At 47.4% G+C, this 17,269-nt stretch overlaps 1 protein-coding gene across 4 annotated transcripts in view; it reads right to left on the reverse strand.

Moving 5' to 3' along the window:
* KDM2A (lysine demethylase 2A) overlaps positions 1-17,269 on the reverse strand; it is an 81,780-nt gene that overhangs the window by 16,666 nt on the left and 47,845 nt on the right. For all 4 annotated transcript variants that reach the window (XM_075928565.2, XM_075928561.2, XM_075928560.2 and 1 more), the window contains exon 13: positions 9,587-9,987. In XM_075928565.2, coding sequence (XP_075784680.1) covers positions 9,587-9,987 — 401 coding nt within the window. The remainder of the gene's footprint in view (positions 1-9,586; positions 9,988-17,269) is intronic.

Genomic DNA, 17,269 nt, shown 5'->3' on the forward strand with positions numbered 1-17,269 from the left:
TTATCTAGGGACACACCACAGACACCAAAGAAGAAATGTCATATCCAGGGCTATGCAGCCACTGTACAGACATAAGAACATAAGAAAGGCCGTACTGGGTCAGATTATAGATCCATCTAGCCCAGCATCCTGTCTTCCGACAGTGGCTAATGCCAGATGTTCCACAGGGAGTGAACAGAATCAGGAATCAAATAATTCCTCTCCTGTCACCCATTTTCAGCCTCTGACAAACAGAGGCTAGGAAAACCATTCCTACCCATCCTGGCCAATAGCCATTGATGGACCTAACCTCCATGAATGTATCTACCGTCTTTTATAATGCACCCCATGGGTTATATCCGTTTTTACAAACCCCGCACCTCTCCCCCCCCCCCCCAGGGTGGGGTATACTCATGTGCGGGGTATACTGTTTCTGTAAAAAAAATAAATTAAAAAAAAAACACCCACACCAAAAAGTACCAGGCAGGAGCCCGGAGCCCTGTCCCAGGTGGCCTGCGCAGTGGATCGTCGCATCTCCCCCCCCCCCACCTCCTTTGTACCCCACTGGCCACCTCCCCATGCCCCCTCGCAGCCCCCTGGCCCCGCTCACCGGCACACAGGAGCAGGGCTGGGGTATAGTGCTTGTTGCTCCTGTGCGATCCAGCCGGGTGCCCTCCCCTGCTTACAGCCGCCGCTGCCCACATGCCAGCCCTGCTGTGCGCTCGCTTGTTGCTCCCGGGCCGGTGCCTGCCCCGCCACCCAAAGCCATGCCCCGGCTCAGGAACAACAAATGAGCGTGCAGCAGGGACGGCATGTGGCGATGGCGGCTGCAGGCAGGGGAGGGCACCTAGCTGGATCACTCCCCTACCCAGAGGCTGTGCAGGAACCGGGGCAGTGAGTGGCTGGCTATTCCCTCACCCACACCATAAATATACCCCCACACCGTAAATATACCCCTGGCACAGTCTTATATACCCCGTGGGTTATACAATTTTTTTTTTTATTTAACTGAAACAGCAAAAACCACGGGGTATATTTGGGTGTGGGGTATATTCGCTAAAATATGGTAGTTCTTTTTTGAACCCTGTTAAAGTCCTGGTCTTCACAACCAGGCAAGGAGTTCCACAGGGTGACTATATGCTGTGTGAAGAAAAAATTCCTTTTGTTTTAAACTGCTACCTATTGATTTCATTTGGTGACCCCTAGTTCTTATATTATGGGAAGTAAATAACTTTTCCTTATTCACTTTTTCCACACCAGTCATGATTTTATAGATCTTTATCATATTCCCCCTTTAGTCTCCACTTTTCTAAGCAGAAAAGTCGGAGTCTTTTTAATCTTTCTTCATATGGGACCCATTCCAAACCCTTAATTTTTCTTGCCCCTTTCTGAACCTTTTCCAATGCCAGTATATCTTATTTGAGATGAGGCAACCACATCTGTACGCAGTATTCAAGATGTAGGCATACCATGGTTTCATATAGAAGGAATAAGATATTCTCTGTCTTATTCCCTATCTCTTTTTAATGATTCCTAGCATTCTATTTGCTTTTTTGACTGTTGCTGCACACTGGGTGGATGTTTTCAGAGAACTATGACTTCAAGATCTCTCTCGAGTAGTTGTAGCTAAATTAGTCCCCATCATATTGTATGTATAGTTGGGATTATTTTTTCCAATGTGCATTACTTTACATTTAGCAACATTAAATTTCATTTGCCATTTTGTTGCGCAATCGCTTAGTTTTGCATTGGTCTTCACTGTGTTGAGCAGTTTAGTACCTGCAAATTTTGCTCTCACCATTTACCACTTTCTCCAGATCATTTATAAATAGGTTGAATAGGACTGGTCCCAGTATGGACCCTTGGGGGACACCATTAGTTACCTCTCCATTCTGAAAACTGAGCATATATTCCTACCCTTTGTTTCCTGTCTTTTAACCAGTGATCAGTCCATGAGAGGACCTTCCCTCTTATCCCATGACAACTTTACTTAAGAGCCTTTGGTGACGGACCTTGTCAAAGGCTTTCTGGAAATCTAAGTACAGCAGACTTCCGATAATCTGGCACTTTTGGGACTCAGGGGGTGCCAGATTATTGGCTATGCCGAAGTATCAGGAGGTACTTCGGCAGGGGAGCTGTGACGGGTTTTGGGGGGGGAGGGGTCGGGCAGGGAACCAGGTGCTGGTGAGGGGCGGCGCTGCAGGACCAACCCAGCAGCACACCAGATGCTCTGCCCCACGGCTTCCCCAAGTCTGTCGCTGCTGAAACTGACCAGCGGCAGACTTGGGGAAGCCCTAGGACAGAGCAGCTGGGGTGCTGCTGGTGCCGAGCAGGGAGGTGAGAGGCGGCACTGCGGGACCAACCCGGCAGCACCCCTGCTGTTCTGCGCTGCTTCCCCAGGTCCGCAGCTGGTCAGTTTCAGCAGCGGCAGCAGGGGACTTGGGGAAGCGGCACGGAACAGCTCCAATTGTCTGGCTGGCCGGAGCACTTCTGGGTTCCAGTTGGTGCCGGACTATCAGGAGTGCCGGACCACTGGATGCCGGACAACTGGAGTTTTACTGTATACTATATCCACTGGATCCCCCTTGTCCACATGCTTGTTGACCCCCTCAAAGAATTCTAGTAGATTAGTAAGGCCTGATTTCCCTTTACAGAAACCATGTTGGCTTTCCCCCAACAAATTACGTTCATCCACGTGTCTGACAATTTTATTCTTTTCTATAGTTTCAGTTACTTTGCCCAGTATAGACGTTAGACTTACTGGTCTGTGATTTCCAGCGTCACCTCTAGAGCCCTTTTTGAATATTGGCGTCACATGAGCTATCTTCCAGTCATTGGGTACAGAAGCGAATTTAAAGGATAGGTTACAAACCATAGTTAACAGTTCTGCAATTTCACATTTGCGTTCTTTCAGAACTCTTGGGTGAATGCCATCTGGACCCAGTGACTTGTTACTTTTAAGTTTATCAGTTTGTTCCAAAACCTCTAACACCTCAATCTGGGACAATTCCTCAGATTTGTCACCTAAAAAGAATGGCTCAGGTTAGGGGAATCTCCCTAACACCTTCATCTGCGAAGAATTCATTTAATTTCTCCACAATGACCTGATCATCTCTGAGTGCTCCTTTAGCATCTCAATCGTCCAGGTGCCCCACTGATTGTTTAGCAGGCTTCCTGCTTCTGATGTACTCAAACATTCTGCTATCACTTACAGCTGGAAATAAAAAGGATTCAAATACCTCCATAGGGTGACGGCTCTGGAGAAAAGCTTAAAAGTTGCAGTGGGAATCTGTAAAGCCATATAGCGCAGTTTGGGAGAGGTGACAGCTCATCTGGAAATACCTCAGGCATCTATCGATTTTACTTCTTTGATCACATCTGACAGATTTAAGAACTGTTACATATTGTAAACCAAACCTGGGAACTGTAGCTAAGCCTGAAAAGGACAGTGAGGTGAGAGAAAGACCCTTTGAAATGAGCAAGCTGGCACAAGAACATTGTAAGGAAGCCCCTACTTCCAACGAAATGAGGAAGCAAAAGTTGCTAATTTCAGGACAGAGGGTTTTACTTTATAGTGCTGAAACATAGTAACTTATTGCAGAGTGGGAAGGACAACATGAAATTCGAAGAGAGTGAAGCTGGTAAGTTATGACAACGATGCCACACATGTGCAAGAACATAAGAATGGCCGTACTGGGTCAGACCAAAGGTCCATCTAGCCCAGTAGCCTGTCTGCCAATAGTGGCCAGCACCAGGTGCCCCAGAGGGGGTGAAACGAAGACAAAGATCAAGCAATTTGTCTCCTGCCATCCCTCTCCAGCCTCTGACAAACAGAGGCCAAGGACACCATTTCTATCCCCTGGCTAATAGCCTTTTATGGACCTAACCTCCATGAAATTATCTAGCTTCTCTTTAAACTCGGTTATAGTCCTAGCCTTCACAGCCTCCTCAGGCAAGGAGTTCCACAGGTTGACTACACGCTGTGTGAAGAACTTTCTTTTATTAGTTTTAAACCTGCTACCCATTAACTTCATTGGGTGTCCAATAGTTCTTCTGTTATGGGAACTAATAACTCTTCTTTCATCTGTACACAGTATTCAAGATGTGGGCATACCATAGTTTTATACAGGGGCAGTAAGATATTCTGTGTCTTCTTTTCTATCCCTTTCTTAATAATTCCTAGCATCCTATTTGCCTTTTTGATTGCCACTGCACACCATGTAGAAATTTTCAGAGAACTATCCACGATAATTCCAAGATCTCTTTCCTGATTTGTCGTAGTCAAATTAGCCCCCATAATACTATATGTATAGTTGGGGTTTTTTTTCCCCCTAATGTGCATTACTTTACACTTATCCACATTAAATTTCATTTGCCATTTTGTTACCCACTTACTCAATTTGGTGAGATCTTTTTGAAGTTCTTCACAGTCTACTTCTGTCTTATGGAATAGTGATAGAAATGTAGCCGTGTTTGTCCTGCATTTTGCTTCAGCTACCCCAGACTATGTAGCACTTTAAAAACTAACAAGATGGTTTATTAGATGATGAGCTTTCGTGGGCCAGACCCACGAAAGCTCATCATCTAATAAACCATCTTGTTAGTCTTTAAAGTGCTACATTGTCCTGCATTTTACTTCTGTCTTGACTATCTTAAACAGTTTAGTATCATCTGAAAACTTTACCACCTCACTGCTTACCCCTTTCTCCAGATCATTTATGAATAAGTTGAACAGGATTGGTCCCAGGACTGACCCTTGGGGTACACCACTAGTTACCCCTCTCCATTTTGAAAATTTACCATTTATTCCTACCCTTTGTTTCCTGTCTTTTAACCAGTTCTCAATCTATGAAAGGACCTTCCCTCTTATCCTATGACAATGTAATTTACACAAGAGACTTTGGTGAGGGACCTCGTCAAAGGCTTTCTGAAAATCGAAGTATACTATATCTACTGGATCCCCCTTATCTGCATGTTTGTTAACCCCTTCAAAGAACTCTAATAGATTAGTAAAACAGGATTTCCCTTTATAGAAACCATGTTGACTTTTGTCCAACAAATTATGTTCTTCTACGTGCCTCACAATTTTATTCTTTACTATTGTTTCGACTAATTTGCCCGGTACTGAAGCTAGACTTACCGGTCTGTAATTGCCAGGATCACCTCTACAGCCCTTTTTAAATACTGGTGTCATGTTAGCTACCTTCCAGTCATTAGGTATGGAAGCCGATTTAAGGGATAGATTACAAACCACAGATAATTTCCCATTTGAGTTCTTTTAGAACCCTTGGATGAATGCCATCTGGTCCCAGTGATTTGTTAACATTAAGTTCTTCTATTTGTTCCAAAACCTCCTCTAATGACACTTCAATCCGGGACAGCTCCTCAGATTCACCACCCACAAAGGATGGTGCAGATTTGGGAATCTCCCTAACATCCTCAGCCGTGAAGACTGAATCAAAGAAATCATTTAGTTTCTCTGCAATGACTATCGTCCTTGATTGCTCCTTTTATATCTCGATCGTCTAGGGGACACACTGTTTTTTTTAGCAGGCTTCCTGCTTCTAATGTACTTAAACATTTTGCTATTTCTTTTTGAGTTCTTGGCTAACTGTTCCTCAAAATCTTTTTTTTGCTTTTCTTATTACATTTTTACACTTGATTTGACAGTGTTTATGTTCCTTTCTATTTATCTCACTAGGATTGGACTTCCACTTCTTGAAAGATGCCTTTTTGTCCCTCACTGCTTCTTTTACATGGTGGTTAAGCCACAATGACTCTTTTAGGTCTCTTACTATGTTTTTTAATTTGGGGTATACATTTAAGTTGGGCCTCTATTATGGTGTCTTCAAGAAGTTTCCATGTAGCTTGCAGGGATTTGGCTCTAGTCACTGTGCCTTTTAATTTCTGTTTAACCTCCTTATTTTTGTAATTCCCCTTTTTGAAATTAAATGCCAGAGTGCTGGACTGCCGAGGTGTTTTTCCCATCCCAGGAATGTTAAATGTTATTATATTATGGTCACTATTCCCAAGCGGTCCTGTAATAGTTATCTCCTGGACCTGATCCTCCACTCCACTCAGGAGTAAATCGAGAATTGCCTCTCCCCTTGTGGGTTCCTGTACCAGCTGCTCCAAGAAGCAGTCATTTAAGCCATTGAGAAATTTCATCTCTGCTTCTCTTCCTGAGGTGACATGTACCCAGTCAATATGGGGATAATTAAAATCCCCCATTATTATAGAGTTCTCTATTTTGGTAGCCTCTCTAATCTCCCTCAGCATTTCAATATCAGTGTCACTGTCCTGGTCAGGTGGTCAATAATATATCCCTACTGCTAAATTCTTATTATTGGAGCATGGAATTACTATCCATAGCGATTCTATTGAACATGTTGATTCATTTAATATTTTTATTTCGTTTGATTCTACATTATCTTTCACATACAGTGCCACTCCGCCACCCACATGGCCTGGCCTGCTCTATCCTTCCGATGATATATTTTATATCCTGGTATGATTGTGTCCCACAGATTTTCCTCGTTCCACCAGGTTTCAGTGATGCCTATTATGTCAATCTCCTCCTTTAATACGAGGTACTCTAGTTCACCCATCTTATTAGTCAGACTCCTAGCATTTGTGTAGAAGCACTTTAAAAATTTGCCACTGCTTCTTTGTCTGCCCTTCCCTGATGCATTGGATTCCTTTATATGCAGTTGTTTGTCTGCTCTGGCCCATGGTTTGTCCTCTCCCCTCCTCTCTTTCTGACTACAGCTTAGAGAATCTATCAATGGATTCTCTTGTAAGAGAAGTCTCCATCCGATTTGTGTGCTTCTCCGCACCAATCGGCTTTCCCCCCCATCTCTTAGTTTAAAAACTGCTCTACAGCCTTTTTAATGTTTAGTGCCAGCAGTCTGGTTCCACCCTGGTTTAGATGGAGCCCATCCTTCCTGTATAGGCTCCCCCTCTCCCAAAAGTGTCCCCAGTTCCCAATAAATCTAAACCCCTCTTCCCTACACCATTGTCTCATCCACGCATTGAGACTCTGAAGCTCTGCCTGCCTACCTGGCCCTGGGAACATATCTTAATACTCTGGGAGTGGCACAATGGGGAAAGGGTGGAGAGAGGAGAAGAGGCTAGGGTTACAACAGGAAGAATCATATTTGAGTCACACCTCACAGGGAACAATATAGGTACAATATATCACCACTGAAGGACTCCACTCAGACACAGCAATGGCATCACTATTTCTGAAGAGATGACTGCAGTTCTGCAGGAAGAAATACAAACCATGCTGACTATGGGAGTTATTGAAATAACCCAACAGACAAGGCCCATAGTACCGGTACTAGAGAGAAGGAAAAATCTGCAGAGATATTTGCAAACTAGATACAATATCTAAGTTGGATTCCTCCTTTATGCCACATACTGAACTAGAGAGACATCAAACAGCAGCTCCAAAGTTAAGGCTTGGTTCAGTTTTTCCACATCCTGCACAACACCACTGTTTCCATAAGGAATGGAGCAGATCTTGCCTATGTCCTCAGCATATAATCTGATAGAGAAGACTCAACATTGAGGATTTTCGGTTACTGAACTGATCAAGAGATTTAATCAACATTTGTTAAAAACAGTCCCTTTAAGTAATAATACTCATTTGAGATTACAAGAGGACTCTCTCATGGATGTTAGTACCTCAAAGGAAAGCTAGCTTTAAAATTTATTAGTCAGTTATTTTGATTTGATAATACTCATTCAAGCTGTTTCTTGCTCCACCATGAGGTGTGACTAACATTTTTGATGACAAGTATATGCTCCAGAGCCTAAGCTTTCATTCGAAGAAATGTCTAGCCCTCATGGCTGTGGAGAAAATGTCTTGAAAATATAGACGGTTGGTTTGCTAACTTCTAACAGGTTCTTTCACATGAGGTAGAATCTCTATAAAAATGCCCAACTGGATCAGAAGCCCTAATGCACGCTCTGGCCAGTCTGCACTCCTTTCCACCTGCTGTCCTGTCTGTTCACCCTCAAGGCACGATCAACTAGGTTGTTTTGTGGATTACCAATCCTAGGTAAATATCCAAGAAGTTCCTATACCCCTTCTGGAGCAACCACTGATTGTACCACTTCGCTGTCCTGTCTTGTGAATTACAGAGCATACCAGGCACTTTCTGAAAGTCAGTCTGGGAGGTCTTCTAAGGCAGTTCCCCAAACCAGATAGTAAAGATACTCAACAATATCCTTTGCTTGGATCAAGAGTGCTGATAGCAAAGTGTATCACAATTCTTAGGTTATACAAGACTACATTGTGTATCTTACAAAGACACATGTAACATACACGACAAAGCCACAAAAGAAAAAGAACAAAAAAGTGAAACCATCCAACAGCACAGTTCACCTACGCAGACAGACCTCTCCACTAGTGTAACTGTCATAAACCACAGCCTTAACTCAGCCCCAGCAAAGACACCAGCCGTTAAGTGCTCACCTCCCCAAACTGGAAGGAAGGTTTTTCTGCATTTTGTACAGAAGGAATGGGATGGGGATCTGGTCTACTTGAGCGGATGACAGAAGCATGGGCAAGGGGCACTTAGAAGGCTGGCAGTACTACCTGTAGAGTGTTATGGCTAAGTTTGTCAGCTTCAAAAGGACAGATGATACAACAAGGAATCAGTGAGGAAGGATGGGATAGAAACCCATTTTGTTAATCCTGATTTTAAGGTTCAAGGCTTTTTAGGAATAGGGTTGGCTGGAATTCCCTTCTTCCTTCAGTAATGCAAAGGTTAGAGACCTGACTTTCATGGTAGCCATCTTTGTAGGCCTGCCTCTTGCAAAGCATGGTGGGAAATAGGGTGAAAAGGAGAAACACACTTATAATCCACCTAGAAAAACCTGCCAGATATTATATATGCTGGGCAAACAACTAAACGAAAATACAACCCAATCAATATGTAATGGGCAACAAGAAAAGGAAGAGATTGTGCTGACTACTGGAGGATTAAGGCTTGTACTGTGGACATTCTTGTAGTGGCACCTGAAGATGGACCAAATGGGCCCTAAGATGATTTTTCAGAAGCTCACGTCTATGACGGCACCAGAAAAAATGCCTTGGTAGAAACTGTTACACTAGCATCTCTACAACCCTAAAAAAATCCAAATTAAGTTGAGTTCTGTTTTCCCCTTTGGGCCCAAAGCTCCTCTAAGTATTTGGTAGGTTGAATAACTATATTTTATCTCTGAAATATGAGTAAAGACCATCAGTCTCCATTGGAAATAGGAGGCACCAATTTAGAAGATAGTGCTAAACATACTAAGGGACCCCTTGGAGCTTACAGCACACTTTGGGGGCACCTCTCACAGAATGTCACCAAGACCGAGTGGACTCAGTGATAGAAGGTAGTTTTACAACCATTTATAACTATGGGCCAGCTTAGATCACATGGTAAGACTTCATGGTTTCAGGTATAAGATAAGGCAGGCATAAGCTGCAGGGGTAATTCCCTCCCTGAGCCTCTCTTGGCCTATCCCCAGCAAGCCAGGGCCCTCCTGGCCTTTGTGTATGGACACTGGCAGGCAGTGGGATATGGGACTCAGCGGAAGAGCTCCTACATACCTTAACATCAGCAATGAGGGCGTCCTCATCCTCTATACCTGTAGGGACGCATTTCTTGTGCAGAGGCAGCGACTCCAACTTGTCCACTAGGCAGCGTAGTCCTTCCAGTTCAAACTGGGTTAGATGCACCTTCCTGTACTTGCAAGGACTGCTGCCATTGGGGTCCCAGGCCTGACCGTTGTGCGATCCTCGGCTGGAGTCAGAGGAGTCCATGGACAGGGTTCTCTTGAGGCCTGGCAGGGTCCTGCAGCCTCTGCTTAGTTCATCATAATCTAGGTTGGCACCATTGGCCACAGGGCTTGTGAGGATTGAGCGTCTGGTGACTGGGCGTCTAGGCTCCCTCCCTGCTGCATCGTCCTCTTCATCCTCATTCCCTGGCTCTGAGCAGCTCAACTCCATATCTGCCAGGAGGTGGAGGGAAAGAGTAGAGAGCAGGTGAGAGGAGCAAAATTGCAGGCCTGCCAAGCAGACCACTTACAGGAGATTGAGTGTTTTCAGGCTAATCATCTCAAGGAGACAGGAAGCAATCTTCCTCAACCACCAGAGAGAATGGCATGAAAAGCAAGGAAAAGACAGCTGCTCACCTTTGTAACTGCTGTTCTTTGAGATGTGTTGCTCATATCTATACCAAGTTAGGTGTGCACATGCACAACTGCTGGAAAGTTTTTACCCTAGGTGCTATCTGTAGGTCTGCAGTGGAGCCCCTGCAGTGGCACTGGTGCGGTGCACTATATATGACCTTGCTAACCCAACCACCCCTCAGTTCCTTCTTGTTACTCCGACATTGGAAAGGAAGGTGGCTATGGAATAGATATGAGCAACACATTTCGAAGAACAGTTACAAAAGCGCGCAACAATTTTTTCTTCGAGTGCTTGTTCATATCTATTCCCAGTTAGGTGATTCACAAGCCTTACCCAGGAGGAAGGGTTGGAGTCAATGTGTAGCTGACTCAAGTACTGTAGCATCAAAAGCCACATCATATCTGGACTGTTGAATGATGGTGTAGTGACACACAGGTATGAACTGAGGACCACGTTGCAGCTCTACAGCTTTCCTGAAGAGGATCATGGGCCAGAAAAGCCATCAAGGAGGCCTGCGCCTACATAGAATGTGCCATGAAAGGTGGTGGGGAAACCTTAGCGAGGTCATAGCACATGCAGATACACACCATAATCCAGGAGGTGATGCATTGTGATGAGACTGGCAGTCCCATCATTCGGTCTGCCATGAACAGTTGCAAGGATTTACGAAAGGGCTTATTTCTGTCAACAGAGAAGGCAAGAGCCTGCCTGACACTGAGTGTGCAGTTTCTGATCCCATGAACTCTGGTGAGATTTCCTTCCCATTTCCTACCCTAAAATGTCCTGACCTGTGTAGAAGGCAGAGACCACCTTCGGGATGAAAGCTGTGGGCAAAGCTGGACCTTTTCTTTATGGAAGACAGTGTATGGAGGTTCCGACATGAGGGCACAGAGTTCCAACACCCATCTGGTAGAGGTGATGGTGACCAGAAAAGCCACCTTCCATGAAAGGTAAAGTAAACATGTTGCTAAGGGGTTGGGAGAGGAGGGGGGGGGAAACCCATGAACACCAAGAGGACCAGGTTGAGATCTTGAGCAGGGACTAAGCACCAGATGGGTGGGTGGAGCCTATCCATACACTTTAAGGAAGTGTCTGACCAGGGGGCTCATGAAAACAGAGTGGCCAGCGTATCCCGGGTGGAAAGCTGAGATAGCTGCCAGGTGTACTTCCGGTGTGGAAGTAGCCAGGCCCTGGTGTTTCAGAGATACCTAGGACTCCAGTAACTGGGAGATAGAGGTGGACAAGGACACTAGGTTACGCTGGAGAGGCCAACAGGAGAATCGCTGCCACTTAGCTAGTTGTGAGCAGAGGAAGTTTTCTACACATGAGAAGGACCAGCTCAGAGCGTACCAGCCACAGAGCCACCTTGCCATGAGATGGAGAGCGTGCAGGTCTGGGTGGCACAAGCAATCGTGGTACTGTGTGATGAGGTCCAGGCGCAGTGGGACTGGATGGTGGTTCCAACAGTTCAGAAGGGTGGGGTACCAGTGCTGACGATCCAAGGCTGCAGAAAATAGGATGATTTCGCTCCGTCTCTGCGGATCTTGAGGACCAGCAAAAATGGGGGTAAAGCCGCTCTGCCATAGAATCAGGAATGCTTCTGCTAGAGACCCTGAACTGAGGCCCCAGAACAAGCAGAACTGCAGGCATTGTGAGGTCATCTATCTGGGGAAACCCTCGCTTCCAGAAAACTGTGTGGAGGACATCAGGTTGGACCAACCACTGAGTGAGTGAGAACGGCAGCGGAGGCAATCCGCCAGCTGATTTTGGACCTTTGGGAGGCACTACATCGCCAAGTGACTAGAGTGGATTATACACAAGTCTCACAGATGAAGGGCATTGGTACAAAGAGGAGGACGGGGGGACGACTGCTAACCAAGCCACCATTTTGTTGATATAATACATGACCATCCTGACCACCACACAGTGTCCCTGAAAATGAGGAAGCAAGGCAAGACACATGAAGCGGGCTGCTTGAAGCTCACGTAACACCGATGTGGAGGGCGACAGCTCCTCCGCTGACCACATTGCTTGAATGGCAAGATCCCCAAGGTGAGCCCCCCCCACGCCAAAGCAGCTGCATCTGTGATCAGAGACATGGAGGGGCTGTGAAAGGGAACACTAGCCAGCACTGATCAAGGGTCTAGCCACCAATGTAGGGCATGAGCAACGTGACGGGGCACCCTGAATAGCGTCCTTGCTGTCCTGTCCCGGACAGTATATGGATGCCAGCCAAGACTGGAGCAGCTATAGGTGGATCCGGGTGAATGGAACTACATACATGCCACCATGTGACCTAGGCGCTCGAGGCATGTATGGGCCGTGGTGACCAAAAAGTCAGACACACTTCAGGAGCTTGGTTGACACCAGGAATTGATGGTCTGATAAGAATGCCCGGCCCTGGTGGCATTGTGCATAGCCTCATCAATTAGATTCTTTGCATGGGAACGAAACTCGACTTTCCAGGGCTACGTAGCAGGCCCAACCTGTTGAGAGTGGCCTTGGCAAAGGTGACACGTGCCTCAACCTATTGATAAGACTGGCCCCTCAGAAGCTAGTCATCAAGGTAAGGGAAAACCTGGACCCCACAATATCTGGGGAAGGCAGCACCACTGTCATACATCTGGTAAACACTCTGGGCACCACAGAAAGCAAAAAGGGGAGAGTCTTGAGCTGTAAGTGCGACTGGCCCACCAGGAACTGGAGAGACTGTGGGGGAAGGTTTGATCGCAAGCAGCGAGGGCAGTGTTCCAATCCCCTGGATTCAAGGAAGGAATGATGGAGCCCAGGGTGTCCATTTGAAACTGATGGCTGATCATGAGTTTGTTGAGCCCCTGGAAGTTGAGGCTTGGGCAGAGGCACCCCCTTCACCTTTGGGATAAGGAAATAGTGCGAGTAGAAGCCCCTACCTCTGTAATCCTGAAGGAACCGCCTCAACGTGCTCAGTTCTAGGAGTGAACAAACCTCCTGAAGAAGTTTCTTGTGAGAGGCAGTGGGGAGGAGGGATGGGAGGCTGGAAGGGAGTGGAACAGGATAGAGTAGCCTGTTTTCACTGTCCGAAGGATCCAGAGGTCCAAAGGGATGGAAGCCCAAGCATGGTGATAATGGGATACAGAGTTTTGGAAGGACAGGGAAGGATCTGGAGGCATCGGGCACATCTTCAAAAAGGATGTTTAGACCCCAAGGAGGACTTTATCTGGCTTTGGCTGTTACCAGTCTGGGGCCTGGACAGTTTGTGGTGAGAGGCACCGATGGCAGTGTAGCACAGGAGAGGAAAGACTTCTGCAGGGACTGAGGCTTGAAGGGCTTGTGTTGCACAGCGGGGATCTGCATGCCCAAGGACTTCAACAGTCTTCCTGCAGTCTGCAGGAGTTTGAATATACTGAAAAAAGGCCAACTCTATCAAAGGGAGAGTCCTGGATCATTTGCTGGGACCTTGGGAAGAAGTCAAAACAGATGCAGCCAGGTGACCTGCCATATAGTGTTACCATAGGCAAGTAGGGATGTGAGCGTATATACTGTTAACTGATGAGCCTGGGCTGATGGGTTAACCCTCACAATACACACAGCCTCCTCCTTCCCCCTCACTGCTGTCTCTCTATCAGAGAGAGCTGCGTGGGGGAGGGGGAGCTGATGTGTGTGGGAAGATGGCTTTTAAGCTGCATACTGGTGCACACAGAACCAGCTGCCCCTCGTGTGTAAGTGTGTAACCACTGAAAATTTCAGTAGTTACACATTTACCAAAACAACACACATTTTAACATCCCTAGAGGCAAAGCCATGTGCTGCCACATCCCCAGCATTCAGGGGAGCTTGGAGGCAAGTTTGGAATACAGATTTACCACTTGAGCAAGAGCACCGCGCTCATCCATCGATCCCTGGGGCAGCGAATCCTTACATTTAAGGAGAGAAGCCCACGAGCTGTAAGGATATCGACTCAAGACAGCTAACTGTTTTGCTGTCTGGCGTATTAAACCCCCCGTGGAGTAGATCTTGCAGCCAAACAAGTCAAGGTGCTTGGTGTCCTTAGATTTGGGTGCCAAGGCCTGATGATCCTGATGCTCATTCACTACCTCCACAACTTGGGAGCATGGCAGTGGGTGGGTGAAGAGGTATTCAAATCCCTTGACGGGGGAAAGTATTTTCTTTCCACCCCTTTGGCCATCGGGGGAGTGGAAACGGAGGCTTTCCAGGCAGTTCTGGCTGACGCCAGTATAGTCTTATTGATTGGGAACCAGGATATTGATCATAGGATCATCCTAATCCATCACGTCCTCCACCTGGAGACTGAAGCTGAGGGCTAACTTGCAGAGATACTGCAGGGCCCTATAGTCCACAGGTGAGGGACCCGTGATGGAAGAACCTGTCACTGCCTGATTGGGGGAGGAACTCAAGGAAGCCACCAGGGGAAAATGGGGTGGGGGAGAGGGGAAGACCTGGCATCTTGTGTGTCCTCTGACCAGTCTTGTAGGTGAGGAGGGGTGCCTGGCCAGCCTAATGCAGGGGGGCAGATGGCTGTAGCGGTGGGTACCTTGGACTGGGAAGGGACCGGAGGCGGTGGGCAATGTGCCGAGGAATTGGTGGGACACCCAAGGGAATCCAAAACTGCTACTGAGGCAACCACTACAGTGCTCCCGTGTCCTTTGATGGTGGGGTTCTGTGGGTGTAGAGCAGTTCAAAGCCACAGAAGCTTCCCTCCAGGAGGGTGAGCCTGAATGAAAAGCCCACAGTGGAGCCAAGTCTGTCTGGATAGACCGTGCTGGGTGGCGTGGAGACAGCCAATGGCAGTACAATCACTGGTGCTGGTTGCGACTGGACAGTGGACTGTGACAGACTGAGATGGAGACCAGCGTGGAGAGCAGGACTGGCACCAAAGATAGTGTGTCAAAGGCCGGTGTCAAAGAGCAGTTGCATGCGCTGTGGAATGGTGCCGAGATGAAGGTCTACTCTGAAGAACGGTGCTGAGACTGAGGAGAGCGCTGATGATCCAGTTGAGGTAGAACTTGAGTGGCGGCAGGACTGCGAGATCCCTCAGTGCTGAACATGAGGACGGTTGGAGCGCTGCGATGACCCCGAAAACGACCAAAGTCAGCTTGCTACGGATGCCTGCGAGTGGCTCAGAGGGGGACTGGCTGCAAGAGCAGTGCTACAAGTGCGACTGATGCTCCGAGTCAGACCATGCTGGGACTCCAAGCAGGGAAGACACCAGAGCCGGAACTGGTTGGGCCCATCATGGCCGGCTTCCCCCATGAAGACTGCAGGAGGGAGGGGAGTGGAGACCTTATCCTGAGGGGGCACTGCATAATCTCAATGAGGCCCTCAATGGTGTCCGGCATAGAGAATGGACCCATCACCAATGGTTCGCCCCTCAGAGTCCAAGAGGATTGGGCTTGGTGTGCAGGAGGAATTTGGCAGTTCAGCACCTCGGGCCCAAAGAACGTCAGGGCCCGTCGACATGGAAGGTGCAGAGGAAGCAGGTGGTGCCGGTTGCACTGATGCCGAGGACTTGGCTGTCTTAGAATACCATGCTGGGGAGCAAGAACAGTGCTGGGCAGAAGCCGTTGGGGAGCACTGGTGTCAAGACAGGTCCTTCTTCGTCATCTGCCCTGGTACCAAACGGGCGCACTCTGTGCTGGTTCCTGTGTCTGAGGTCAAAGAGTGGATTCCATAAGTAGCTGCTTCAGATGAAAGTCACGCTTCTTTCTGGTGCATGGTTTGAAGGCCTTGCAGATCTCACACTGGTCAGCCTGGTGGGCTCACTCCAGGTACTGGAGACATGAATCGTGGGGGTTGTTTGTTGGCATAGACTTATGCGGGGTCTGAAGCCCTGGGACTTTGGCATGCCTCAGGCCCCAAGAGGAACATGGGTGGGAAGGGGGACACCCCTTCCCCTCCTGCTGCTAACTTTAACTCTACAACTACTAATCAAACTTTTGTGTGTGTGTAAATAAAGAGCTGGAAGCACTAGCCACAGTTTCAACAGCCATCACTGGTGGTAAGAAGGAACTGAGAGGTGGTTGGATCGGCAGGATCATATATAGGGTATCACAATGGTGCCACTCCAGGGGGCTCCACAGCCAACCCAGCAGGTAGCTACTAGTGCAAAAAAAACCCCCAACTTTTCCAGCAGTCGTACATACAGTGCGCACACACCTAACTTGGAACAGATATGAGCAAGCACTTGAATAATGACAAGTGACTGGATAGAGCAAGACACGGAACAGGGCCGATCTAGAGTGGCAACTAGAAGGAGGGGCAGAAGAGTAGCCTGATTTCCAATGAGTGCCAAATGCAAAGCACCTCTCCCCACCAATGTTCCCTGTAAGCAAAGCGCTTGGATGGCCACCCAGGAGAGATTCAAATGCTTGGCCAGCTGTTTAGCAGAACACCCTTAGCCAGCAGCGTATGTTTCTATTGGTGATGCACATTTGCACGTGCCTTGGTGCAGATATAAAAATGTATTCCGCACATGGATGAAAAAAATTAGAGGCAACATTACTGTCCACTAAGGCTAAGATAGGAGAAGGGTTATGGATGCTGCTGTTCCTACAGCTGCCCCATTAACATCTCTCTATTATTTCACCACACTTCAGTGCTGTGGACATCGAGCCAAACTACAGAATAGCAGGAGTTTGAGAGCAGCAGGCTGCTCAAAACTGATCTCTAAAGAAAAATACTCAAATCTGCATGAGGGTAGGGGGAGAGGAGTCACAGAACTTTGACACTGGGTAGAAGTTCAGGCCCTGGAAATGCTACAAAGGAGAAGTACTCTGGAAATGATTTTTAGATCTCTTGAGAGCAGGGTCTCATCTCACCCTCTACTGGATTCCTGGCTCTAGCTACACTGCAAGATGCCCCTTGCAACTCTCAATGTAAAAACCAAAGACAAAAGCAACTTACGACAGCACCCCATGAGGGTCTAGGCCCGTAGTCAGCTGCAATCTGTCCATGAGCACAGCACCAGGGACTGCATCGCTCCCTCCCCATTCACTAGAGGCTGCATACCACTTCACTGCATACATGCATGCTGACCATTTGGGCCAGATTCTCAGCCCTTCCGAGCAGATGGTTGACCTAGGACTTCTTGGCGATAAGGCAGGG

Source organism: Pelodiscus sinensis, chromosome 5 (genome assembly GCF_052426305.1).
Source record: "Pelodiscus sinensis isolate ZL-2025 chromosome 5, ASM5242630v1, whole genome shotgun sequence".
Lineage (NCBI taxonomy): Eukaryota > Metazoa > Chordata > Testudines > Trionychidae > Pelodiscus > Pelodiscus sinensis.